The sequence below is a fragment of the Canis lupus genome, chromosome 19 (genome assembly GCF_003254725.2).
Source record: "Canis lupus dingo isolate Sandy chromosome 19, ASM325472v2, whole genome shotgun sequence".
NCBI classification, from domain to species: Eukaryota; Metazoa; Chordata; class Mammalia; order Carnivora; family Canidae; genus Canis; species Canis lupus.
Window position 1 is genome coordinate 19,007,429 of NC_064261.1, and position 13,695 is coordinate 19,021,123.

The 13,695-nt window shown below is 39.5% G+C and overlaps 1 protein-coding gene across 2 annotated transcripts in view; it reads left to right on the forward strand.

Annotated features, from left to right (window-relative positions):
• Window positions 1–5,290: 5,290 nt before the first annotated feature.
• QRFPR (pyroglutamylated RFamide peptide receptor) overlaps window positions 5,291–13,695 on the forward strand; it is a 51,632-nt gene continuing 43,227 nt past the window's right edge. For both annotated transcript variants that reach the window (XM_035702301.2, XM_025420482.3), the window contains exon 1: window positions 5,291–5,890. In XM_035702301.2, the coding sequence (XP_035558194.1) occupies window positions 5,551–5,890 (340 nt within the window). In that variant the 5' untranslated portion in view covers window positions 5,291–5,550. The remainder of the gene's footprint in view (window positions 5,891–13,695) is intronic.

The window sequence follows — 13,695 nt, forward strand, 5'->3', positions numbered from 1 at the left end:
AATGAAATAAAACTAGAAAAAAAAGACAACAGGAAAATCTTCAAACACTTGGAAACTAAATAATAGACTTTTATATACTTTGTAGGTCATAAAAGAAGTCTTAAAGTACATTAAAAAATACATTGAGTGACAATGAAAATATAATGTACAAAAACATAGAGAGTTAAAGCAGTGCTGAGGGGGAAATTTATGGCACTAAATGCTTATGTTAGAAAAGAAGAAAAGTTGCAGGGAAGTAAATCAAGCTTGCATCTCAAGAAACTGGAAAAAGATTGGCAAAATAAACTGAAAGCAAGTAGAGGAAAGAAAATAATAAGGGTACGAGCAGATATCAATGAATAGTGATATCAATGGATATATAATAAAGAAAATCAATGAAACAAAGAGCTAGTCCTTTGTAAATATCAAGATTACCAAACTTCTAACAGGACTGACAAAGAAAAAGGAAAGAAGATAAAATTACCAATATCAAAAATAAAACAGAGGTTATCATTACTCATCCTGAAGGCATCAAAAGGATAACAAAAAAATATTATTAACAACCCTATACACATCAATTTGACAAATAAAATCTATCAATTCCTCAAAAGAACACAAACTACTACAATTTAATAGGAAATAATTTGAACCTCCCTATACTATTAAGGTAACTAAAGTCATATTTGAAAAATCCTAAAAAAGAAATCTTTAGGCCCTGATGATTTCATTTAAAAATTCTATCAAACTTCTAAAGAATAATTAATACTAATGGTACATAATCTCTTCCAGAAAATAGAGAAGAAGTGAATATTTCCCAAGTCATTCTATGAAGCCAATATTACCTGGATACCTATAAAGGAAAAACACACCTCTGTATATCTATCCTTTATACTCACACTAATACCACTAGCATACTTCTGATACTAGGTATATAGGTTTTCTACACATCACACAATTCTCTGACACTACCTGCAACTTCATTCAATTCTGACACTATCTTCTTAGAGATAGTGTCAGATCATACACTTTATGGGCTCAGTTACACAAGACACCACACACACACACACACACACACACACACCATTTCAGATGCCAATTACAAGTCTCAATTTGTCACCTGTATGCCTTACCTACTAGCTATACATCAGGATTCCCATTGCCCCCTCCTTTGATTTGGTAATTTGCTAAAATGGTTCATAGAACTCAGGGCACAACTTACATTTACTGGTTTATTATAAAAAATATTATAAAGAATGTTTATGAACATCCAGAGGAAGAGGTACATAAAGCAAGGTATGAGGGAAGGTGTGCAGAGCTTTCATCCCTTGCCAGGAGTGTTACCCTCCCAGGACCTTCATGTGTTCAGTAATCCGGAAGTTCTTAAACTCTGTACTATTAGAATTTTTATGGAAGCCTCATTATATAAGCACAATTAATTATTAAGTCCATCCCCAAATGGGGATGAGGCTGAAAATTCCAATCTCCTAGTCATGGCTTTATCTTTCTGGTGACAAGCCCCCATCCAGGAGCTCACCAAGAGTCATCTCAAGTGAACAAAAGATATTTCTATCAGCCAGGAAATTCTAAGGGATCTAAAAGCTCTGTGTAAGGAACTGGAATCAAAGATCAAATGTTAGAATAAAAGATGCTCATAGTATTCTTATCATTTAGGAAATTACAAGAATTTTAGGAGCTCTGTGCCAGGAACTTGAGGCAGAGAGTGATATATACTTTCTTTTATTTTATAATGCCAAAACCAGACAAAGATAGTACCAAAAAGAGAAACTCATATACCAGTATTACTTATGAAGTTAGACATGAAAATTCTTTAAAAAATATTCAACAACAACAAAAAATTCAACAATATGTAAAAACAACAATATACCATGGCCAAACAGGGTTTATTTCAGATATTCAAGGCTGCTTCAATATTCAAAAGTTAATCAATGTGATCCACATTAAGAGGATGAAAGAAAAAACAACAAATGATTGCATTAATTGCTACAGAAAAAGTATTTGACAAAATTCACCATCATTTATGATAAAGTCTCTCAACAAATTTAGAGGGGAATATACTCAAATTGATAAAGAACATTTGTAGCTAACCTCACCCTAACTAGCAAAAGACTGAATGTTTTCCCCTCTGAGACTGAGGATAAGGCAAAGATGCCCATTCTTATCACAACCACTTAACATAGCACTGGAAGATTTAGCCGCCATTGCAATAAGGTAAGAAAGGGAAATATAAGACATACAAATCAGAAAAGAAGACATAAAACTGCCCTTCTACTCAAATGCAATGATTGCCTAAGTAGACAATCCCAAGAAATTTAAAACAACAACAAAATCTCCTAAAACTATTAAGTGAATTCAGTAACATGATAGGTTTTGAGATTTGCATACAAAATAAACCATATTTCTATAGTAATGAATACATGGAACTGAAAATTAGAAATACAATATTGTGCATCAATGCTTAAAGATATACTTAAGTGCAAATCTAACAAACATATATAGGACTTACACGCTGAACACTGAAAAGTGCTGACGAGAGAAATCACAGAAGACCTAAAAATACGGTGAGACACATTCTATTCCCAGATTGGAAGACACAACAGAGTAAAGATACTGATTTTTATCAAAGTCTCAGCAAGGCTTTTCTTGTGGACACAGACAAATTTATTGCAAAATTTATACAAAAAGCCACAAGCCCTACAGTATCTAAAATAATTTTGAAAAAGAAGAATATAGTGGGAAAAATCACTCTGCCTGATTTCAATACTTATATAAGTACAATTTTCAAGACTGTGTGGCATGGCAGTAGTTGGATACAAAGATCAATGCATGGAACAGAACAGAAAGCCTAAGATGAAAAATGTAAAATTATCAAATTTTTAGAAAAAGATACAGAAGAAAATTTGGGGGACACTGGATTTGCTAAAGAGTTATTAGATTGGACATCAAAAAAATAAAAATTGATAAATAGGACTGATTAAAAATTAAAAACTTTGATCTGTGAGAGCCCTGCTAAATTGATAAATAACAAGAAACAGACTAGAAGAATATTTGCAAACCACTTTGACACAAGATGGGTATCTAGAATATAAAAAGAACCCTCAAAACTAATAGCAAATAAACCAAACAATTCAATTAGAAAATGGGCAAAATACATGAAAAGACATTCACTGAAGAAAATACTGGGATAGCAAATACGCACACGAGAAGATGTTCATCATTAACCATTAGAGCAATGCAAATTAAAGCTGAGGGAAATATCACTATACACTTCTTGGAACAGCTAAAACAAAAACAAAACAAAACAAAAAAACTAGTGACAATGCCAAATGCTGGTAAGGATGTGGAGAAACTGAATTTCTCATATGCTGCTACAGAAAATGTAAAATGTAAGCCACTCTGGAAAGTAATTTGGCAATTTCTTCAGAACCTAAATATAAACTACAGACTCAACAATCAAACTTCTTGGCATTTCCTAGAGAAAGAAATAGTATGTTCACCCAAAAACCTGTACATGATTTTCATAGCAGCTTTATTTGTAATAGCCCCAAACTGGAAACAACCAAAATGCCTACTAAACATGAATGGTTAAACAAACTGTGTGGTACATCCTCAGCAATAAAAAAGGAAAAAGTATTGATATTCTTAACAACTTGGGTAGATCTGAATGGCATTATGCAGAGTAGGAAAAAATGAATGTAACAAGCTACTATAACGTGTGACTCTGTTTATATTACCCTTTGTCAAAAGTATAGAAATGGAGAACAGATTGGTGATTACCAGGCCTATGGACTGACTTGGGGAGGGGAGGGGGGGACGACTTGGTATGGCCACAGAGAGATAGCAGGAGGGAGATCATTGTCCTGAAAGAATAGTTTTCTATCTTGATTTTGGGAATGGTTACAGGAATTTACACTTGGGATACAATGATACAGACCTTACACACACATCCTACCTATGTCAAATCCTGGTTTTGTATTGTATCATAATCAAGTAAGATATAATCAATGGGATAAAGGATAAATATCTATAAATAGATAAAGGATACATGGGACCTCTCTCTACTATCCCTGCAATTTTCTTTCTTCTTTCTTTTTTTTCTTTTCTTTTCTCTTTTCTTTCTTTTCTTTTTTTCTTTTCTTTTCTTTTCTTTTTCTTTTCTTTTCTTTTCTTTCTTTTTCTTTCTTTCTTTCTTTCTTTCTTTCTTTCTTTCTTTCTTTCTTTCTTTCTTTCTTTTTTTTCTTCTTTCGATTTTATTTATTTACTCACGAGAGACACAGGCAGAGGGAGAATTAGGCTCCTTGATGGGAGCCTAATGCGGGACTCGATCTCAAGACTCCGGGATCCATCGAGTCCCGGGTCGGGCTCCCTGCATGGAGCCTGCTTCTCCCTCTGCCTGTGTTTCTGCCTCTCTCTCTCTCTCTCTCTCTCTCTCTCAAGTCTATCATGAATAAATAAATAAATAAAATCTTAAAAAAAAAAAAAAAAAAGACTCTGGGATCATGACCTGAGCCGAGAGCAGACGCTGGACCACTGAGCCAGCCACCCAGGTGCTCTTATGCCTGCAATTTTCTGCGTGCTGTAATTATTCTCTGAAAATCCAGGAAAAACTAAAAATAGATCTCATGTTGCCTTGGGTAGCTGTGGCCCACATTACTTCGTCAGAGGAGAAACCGTGAGACAAATGAATGAGACCATATAATGTTTGTCCTTCTCCGATTGACTTACTTCACTCAGCATAATCCCCTCCAGTTCCATCCACGTCGAAGCAAATGCTGGGTATTTGTCGTTTCTATATATATATATATATATATATATATATATATATATATATATATATAGTGAAAGGGAATAAAGGGGAAAGGAGAAAAAAATGAGTGGGAAATATCAGAAAGGGAGACAGAACATGAAGGCTCCTAACTCTGGGAAACGAACTAGGGATGTAGAAGGGGAGGAGGGCGGGGGGTGGGGGTGACTGGGTGACGGGCACTGACGGGGGCATTGATGGGATGAGCACTGGGTGTTATTCTGTATGTTGGCAAATTGAACACCAATAAAAAATAAATTTATAAAAAGAAAAGAAAGAAAAGAAAAGAAACCGTGAGACAGTAGAAGCCCTGATACTGGTTGGCACAGGAGCATCCCCGGGCCTGGGCCGTAGGGCGCCCTGGAGGTGTAGCGGGGCCCTGCGGGGGTGGGCGCCGCGGGAGCCGGCGGGGGCGGGCGGGGGCGGGCCGGGGGGAAGGGGGGGCAGAGCTGCAGCCCCACCCCCTCCGCGGCTTCTGGAGCCCGGGCCGCGCGTGCACCCAAAGGCTGGGGACTGGGAGGCGTAGGGACCCGCCTTCCCGACCGCCCCAGCAACTCGCGTTAGGGACCAGCGAGGGAACTTTCTTCGCGGACGAAGCCTGGTGGTACCGGGACGGCGTCCCGCGCCTCGGCCTCGCGTCTCCCATCCCGGCCGCCCGGGGTCCCCCGAACCTCCGGGAGACCGAGCCCGGGCTGTCGGCGCGTCCGGGGGGCGGCGGGGTGGGGGTGCCCGGCCCCGGGGAGCGCGGCATGCAGTCCCTGAACGTCACCCCCGAGCAGCTGTCCCGGCTGCTGCGGGGCCACAACCTGAGCCGCGAGCAGTTCATCGCGCGCTACGGGCTGCGGCCGCTGGTCTACACGCCCGAGCTGCCGGGGCGCGCCAAGCTGGCCCTGGTCCTCACGGGCGTGCTCCTCTTTGCCCTGGCGCTCTTCGGCAACGCGCTGGTGGTCTACGTGGTGACCCGCCGCAGGGCCATGCGCACCGTCACCAACATCTTCATCTGCTCCCTGGCGCTCAGCGACCTGCTCATCGCCTTCTTCTGCATCCCGGTCACCATGCTCCAGAACATCTCCGACACCTGGCTGGGAGGTGAGCCCGCCGCGCCCGCACCCTCTTACCCCCCCCCCCCCGCAGCCTCCCATGGGGCTCTCCTGCCCCTCCTTCCCTAACATTTCTCTCTCTACCAAACGAATCCGGGGCTCTTTCTTAGGACCAACTCACCTGCGCCCCCTCGGAGAGAAGTTTTTTGGGCCAGTCGATTCGGTCTAACGTCTCTCCAACTTGTCGCTTAAAGACACAGGAAAATGTTAGGAAAGGTACAAGGCAGGGGAGGGGGGTGCGCACCGCTGATCAGTTGTTTGAGCTCCTTTTCCCATAATCGTACTAGATTTTGTTTTCTATTTTCTTATAAAAGTAAGATTAAAGTATTTCAAATAATAAAAATACCCCTATCCACGTTTTTCTCTTAAGTGAGCCTCCAGGCTCACCCCACAGTTGCTTCTGTGGCATCCAAACCGGTGAAACCAACTTACATGTATGTATTCGGGGGGCGGAAGGGGGGGGCAATCTAGAATTAGTCCTTTTCTTTCAAGATTGGATTCACAGAGTCAGGCAGGGAGAGGGAACAGCGAAGACATAACCCCCTCCTGATTGATAAAGGAGACATTGATTTCTCCCCTTTCCTTAAAAGGGGAGTGGAAAGGGCAGAGAAGCCATTCAGAGTCTTTGAGCTGGGAGCAGTACCTGGAGGTTGAGAAAAAATAAGGCACTTCCCCCAAATGATCCAGTCTTTACAGACACACGGCTATAGAGCATCTTCTAGTCCATAAGCAGTAGTGTCCTCTATTGTCATGAGTGGTTTGTTTGTTTGTTTTTAGATTTTATTTGTTTATTCATGAGAGACATAGAGAAGGCAGAGACATAGGCAGAGGGAGAAGCAGGCTCCATGCAGGGAGCCTGATGTGGGACTGGATCCCAGGACTCCAGGATCACTCCTGAGCCAAAGTCAGACACTCAACCGCTGAGCCACCCAGGTGTCCCAGTCATGAGTGTTTAATGGTGTGCCTTGGGGAGGAAGCACTGCTTGTAACCCCATTGCCATGGAAGGGTGCATTCTTGAGACCACATCAAAATTCTTAGAAAATGGTTGCAAATACAGAGAGGATTTGAGAGAAATGGATCATTATCTCTTCAAGCCCTGCCATTTCCACTCCTTTGCTGCTTCCTTTTAATCTCACAGAGAGTTTCTTTCATCCTACCATTAACAATTTGAGATCTCCAATTTCTTTCGCTTGCATTGCTTTTTGTTTTTCATTAATTTGCACTGGGTTTTTTGTTAGTGGATGAAGAGGCTAAAATATTTGATTCCCATCTCATCTATAATGTAAATATTTTCAGAAATGCACTAAACGTTAGAGAACGTAGTGTTGATGTGAGAGTGACACATAATGCAGGAAGTTACACTGACTTATGGGTTACAGCCTTTCTTATGCACTCTGATGAAATCCTCGTACTTGGGCATTTTAAAGTTGCCTGGTGCAACTCACCCCATAAAATTAATGGGTAAACTTTTATCATCATATATAACTTATTTTTTTGAGAGGAGTTTTCATTTTTACAGATTTGTGAAGACAGATTTGTGAAGCACGTATGTATTGCTGGAGGATTATAGCTCTGTTTGTAAAGGTGAACATAAGAAATGTGGGATGTTATACTGGGAATCCAGAGACTGGATTACTACTTTGGCTCTGATACATGTTAATTCAACACATCTGGGCCTCAGCTTTTCAACACAGTATTAGGAATTTTGGAAGCTTGGAAATGGAATGGGGCAGATGTTTAGACCTTAGCCATACTGGGAGATTATGCCTGAGGAATACTCTAGGGTGGATCTTTCATCTCCAGGACTTAAGTGGGCAGTGCAAAGTTTTCTTAAACTTTCTGTTTTCCTTGCTTCCTACTTCATGGAAGACATTGCACTATAGCTTCTAACTGCTGAAATAGGACACTGTATTGTGCATGTATTTTACAGGTTGGAGTGAGGATAGAGTAATAGTTCAAAGGTAATCACGATTCATTATTTTATAAAGCTATTGAGGATCCTGATGGCAAAGCATTCTACCTTGGTAATACAAAAGCTGAATAAAGCTTATCTGATCCCTTTTTGGGTCTCAGAAAATAGAAAATATCCCCAAATGAGCAAATATAGGATTTAATAGAAAAGGATCCACTCTGCTGTAGGAGCACAGAAGTCAGGAAGTTGTCCCCAAATAGGAGGCTTTCGAGTTACATATTGAAGAATGATTCAGATTGATTCTAACAGAGAAAGAAGGATGGAGTGTACTCTAGGAACAGGGGTCAATTCAAAGTTTGGAGGAAAGAAAGAAGGTGATGAAGTCCTAAGAACACCATGTAAGTCATTTCAAGAATATATAATTTATATGTGAGCAATGGTGGGAAATGAGACAGAAAGGTAAGAAGTTAGTGCAACTTGGGGAGGAAAAAGTATCAGTTATGCTAAACCTAAAATATGAATACCCTTCAAATTCCTTCAGGGGTATAGAAGGAACTATAAATAAAACAGTAGGGACCTCTAGGAGGCAACAGTGGCAGAGGAAAGCCTCAGTACCTCCCCTAAAGGCGGCCCTGCAGGTAGGGGTGTATGCCCTGAATTGTCAGATCTTTTGTTGTTGCTGTTATTGTCTTTCTTGCTTTCTTTCTTTCTTTCTTCTTCCTTTTCTTCTCCAGAGAAGCTGAGAATATTGAATTTTATGATCTTGGCATTTAGTTCAAATTTTTTTTTTTTTTTGCATTTAGTTCAGATTTAAAAAGTAAAGTGCGTTGTGTTGTCATAGAAATTAGGAGTGAGGTCTTGGAAGTCCTGTGTGCATTCTGCTCGCCAATCCAGCAGTGAACTCGCTCATTGTACTCTTGGGGCCAGCCAGGGAATTTATGTTTCCTTATCTCCAGCCTGTTCTTCCTCATTTTGTCTCTTTTTTACTTCTCCTTTAATATCTTTCTTGGAAATATCTACATGTTCCTCCAAATTCACTATGTTCCTTTTTCTTTTCAACTAAATTCCATATAGTAGATTTTGCTTGTGAACAATGCCCCAGAACATTATTGTCTCTTCTCTAGGTTTCCGTAAGCTTGTCTTTTCCTTCTTAGTTTTCTTTATGTCTATCTCTTTCTTTATATTCTGCTCTTTGAAGGCTCGCACACTTCCTCTTAGTTTTTGAGTGTGTGTCCGCTGAAGCCTAGCACATGGTCTTTTCTTTCATCATCCATTTCTGCCTAGAGGCTCCAATCAGGACCCTCCTTCCTTTGCTGATGATTCTGTAATCAGGATCTAATTATCTTCAGCTGTAATTCCTCTGATCTCAGACTAGGCATTTACACATAGATATTTTGTTAGCATCCAACATTCTTTCACCCTACCTTGTCTCTCTGCCCAGGGTCTAAACTATTATCAATAGTACTCTGAGTCATTTTTGTATTCAGCTTTTTCTGGGTATCTGCTATGTGTACCAGGATATTATAGGTGTAGAAAAGTTATATCCATAATTGCTAGGTTTCAGTTAGAGCAAGAAGGGGAAGGTGGCATTCAAAGAAAAAATGGAGAAGGCAGGGGATTTTGTTGATGTCAGAGTTCCAGAGTACACTGTGGAGAAAGCACAGGGCAGGTGTTGAGGAACAGGGAGGCTTGAGTCAGAATGGGGATGTTTAGAGCCTGGACTGGGTCCAGAGACAAGGGCTAGTCTAGGAGAATGGGACTCATGGTGACTGAAGTTAAATGTGATCTTAAAACATGGAGGGATTAAGTCTGAAGAATTCCCAGAAGGAGGTAGAAAACCAATACTCATTCTAGCCTCCTTTATGGCTCTCAGCATTAATGAATTGAGAGGGGGAGGTGCTGATGGCCTTGCCAGGAGCCACAGGATTCTCCTAGTTTTTATCCTGGGTAAGCTCACAGCCAGGGGAGGGATGGTATCCTCAGGTGCACCCAGAGCTCTCTGCACCTCCATGCAATCCTGCTGTGGGCACTGAAAAGAATTTTCTAAGGAGGACTGGTAAATTGACTAAAAGCAATTACAAAAAAGGAGTTCCAAACATAGCCTAAGTAATGGCAGCCTCCCCGGGAGAAGTGCACTTTCATGTATATTTACTACTTTTGAAGACTACTTGCTTGGGTAAGAAAATGTCAAAATTAATTTTCTCAGCAGCTGAGAAATTTTAAATTCCTTTTAGAGTGGTAGTTCAGTCTTGCGAACATACAGAATCACCCGGAGAGTCTTTAAAATGATGCCTGGCTTCTACCTTTAGAAATTCTGATTTAATTGATCTGCGTGTGATACCTAGGTATTGGATTTTCAAAAATCCGCCAATAATATAATTTGTAGCCAAGGTCAAGAACCACTGAAGTAGTGCAAATGCTGACAGCATCAAGGTTTGGGCTGCTGTGGAGGTGAAATGAAATATTGGATGTAAGGTGTTTAAGAGGCACAGTGCCTGCCAATTACACCAGTGTAAGTTTGCTCTATATTATACAGAAAAAAATGGCAATCGGAGTTACAATGCTTGGAAGATCTACAAGTAAGTTGTATAAAATGGAGCCTGACGTGGAACTCGGAGGCAATTCTCCCATTTTACTCAGCCAACCACATCTTCACTAAAGCCCTAAACTTTTTGGAGTCTTTCAAGGTAGATTTAGAAAGAAGTCAAAAATGATTATAATGTTGGGATCCCTTACATATGACGAAAGACTAAAATAATTATTTTCTCGCCTGGAGAATAAAACTCTAATTTTAAATGAGCACACCCCACAGCAAGATTTTCAGTCCATGTTACCCAGAGCCTTGGTGGCTGGTGTGGGTGAATGTGGAACAGGCAGGCAGGCTCGCAGGCTTCAACAAAACAGCTCCCTTCTCTCTTTATAATAAATTGGGTTTTGCATAAGATTTCATATTTGTAAAAAAAGGATTTTACTGGGAGGAAGAACCTCCCAGTAAGAGGGAAAGAAAGTAGGAAAGTAAAGAACACTCACTGTATACTGCACAAAAAATTTAGGTGAGAGGCACCTGAGTGACTTAGCTGGTTGAGTGTCCAACTCTTGATTTCAGCTCAGGTCATGATCTCAGGGGTCAGGAGATGGAGGCCCATGGAGCACAGAGTCTGCTTGAGATTCTCTCTCCCTCTCCCGCTCAATCCACTCTCATTCTCTCTTTCTCTAAAGAAATAAAAACTTTAAAAAAAATCTAGGTGAGTTTTTAGAGATTTCAGCCTGATAAATTGTGAAATGGGTTATTAAAAGAAGTTGTTGGGGCACCTGGGTGACTCAGTTGGTTAAGGTTCTGCCTTTGGCTCTGGTCATGATCCTGGGATCCCAGGATTACAGGATCAAGCCTCGCACCCACCGGCATTAGCTCCCTGCTCAGCAGGGAACCTGCTTCTCCTGCTCCCTCTGCCTCTCCCTCCTGCCTGTGCACTCTCTCTGCCTCTCTATCTCATATAAAGAAATAAAAATCTTTTTTTTTTAAAGGAAGTTATTGAATTATTATGTGGTGAAAAGATCTTAATTTAGGGGGCCAGCTCAGAGCAAAGGAATTAGACTGGAACTTCTTCAGGTCTATTTTATTATTTGCTTAGTGGTTAGAAAACATAACAATAATAATTTTCCCTTTTCTCTAACATTTTAGAAATGTCAGCATCCCCAGGGAAATTTAAATATGGTAAAACTGATGTAGAATCAACAGTATTATGAGGCTTTTTTTTTTTATTATTATGGGGCTTTTAAAAAACCTTTTAACGGTAATGATGAAAGCTATTGACAAAGAATAGACTCACTTAAGTAGAGGAGTAGTAAAAAAATAAAAGAAGTAAATCAAAGAGAAGGCCCAACAGCAACAGTAGTTTGGAAGTCAAAAAATTGTGCCCTGGGGCTAGTCTCTGGGTAATCTTCTCTAGAATCAATTATGTGCACTCTTTAAAGAGAAAAGATGCTGTAGTCAGGAAACTCACTAAGTTTTCTCAGAAAGCTGGAGGGTGGTAGTAACAGCAATGGGATTTGTATGAGTCTCTCTACATAGGACAACAGCATTTTACTTAAAATCAGGACACAAAAGAATTTGGCAAAGAGAAAATTTGAAAATTTCATTGTGCATTTAGAAGGAATAAAAAGAATTCCCTTTTTCATTTGCTTTTCTAGAGCATAGCTTAGCATGTTCTTTGACGAGTGGTTGGTTTATTAGGATTCTTGTTTGCAAGTAGAGAAGCCTATCTTAAATAACTTAAGAAAAGGAGGATAATATTGTCTCACATCTTTTGTATTGCAGTTTCATTTTTGGATTGTCTTTGTCAGGTAGTAAGAAAGAGCTATTAGCTCATTTTTTCTTTAAAACTACCCATTTCGGGGTCATTTGGGTGGCTCAGTTGGTCAAGCATCCAACTCTTGGTTTTTGCTCCAGTCATGAACTCAGGGTCCTGGAATCAAGCCCGGAGTCTGGTTCCACACTCAGCATGGAGTCTGCTTGAGATTTTCTCTCCTTCTCCCTCTGTCCTTTCCCCTGCTCTTCCCCACCCCATCCCTCTAAAATAAATAAATCTAAAAAAAAAAAAAAACTCCCTATTTCAACTCAAATGTGTATTCACAGATTATTTTGTTGTTTTATTTCCTATTTTAAAATTAAGGATTGATTTCTAATGATTGATTCTGAAATACTCAAGTGTTTATTGCTTTTATCTGTGTAGGCAACACTAAATTTGTTCTTCCTGTGGCTGTGTTTCTGAGAAATATGTCACCTGTAGTACCAGAAGGATTGCAGATTATTAAGGACTAGTGGAATTCTCCTTAAAATATAATGTGTTCTCATAACCTGGGAGAAGTAAAAGAGAGAGACAGTTTGGTGTAGTGAAAATGAGTATGTACTCTAGAGTGGACAATACTGGGTTCTCATCCTGTTGCACCATTTATGACTCATAAATTATTGAATTAACTATTAACTACATTTCTTTGCATTCTGTCCACCCCTATTAGGAGACCAAGCGGAGAAGTTATAAAATTATGTATGATGTTGCCCTCCAGTGGTCGATGCAGTGGCAGAAACTACAACAAAGTTGCAAATTTTACATCATGTTGTATGTTATCAAAAATTGTAATGCATATCCAGTTCTTAAGATCTCCAATTGTATTTCAGTGTGAAGTATGCAACATTTATACACTTCCACCTATGCAAACTTTCACCTATAAAACCTGAAACGAACTTTAAGGTCCCTTTCAATGCATGTGTAAAAAAAAAATTTTTTTTAAAAACCTCTTTGTGAAATTGAGATGCATTTAATATCTGCAGCATTATTTGCAGAGTGCAAACACAGTGTTTCACACTGGAACAATTATTTTATTTCTCTTTGCTGTAGTTTCCCCACCTATAAATTTGGGAAAAGCTATGCCTAACTTATAGGGCTGCTGTGAGAAAGAATGACCTATGTGTAAAGGAACTTGGCACTTAGTGGTAGGTACCTAATGGAAGGAAGCTGATTGTTGTTTACATTTGCAAAGTATTTCTATTTAAAATGTTAGGCATGTTTGTGTGTGCAATAGATTTATAGTTAATAAGGATGATAGAGTCAAAAAATTATAATTGTAATATTAATTTCCCAAAGACATATGATATACATTTATATAAAACAATTATTAACAATCCTGTTCATGTATAACTTATTCTTGTTACTAAAGTCTTGAATAATTACCATGAAAATATTTACTTCTATACTCAAACAATGAAAATCCAAATTAATCGTTTGTACTCAGAAAACATAAAATAGTGTTTGCTTTCATTTATTTCAGAAGCAATTATACACCCTGAAAAGAGGCTGAAGTAGTAAAAGCTTTGTTGGGG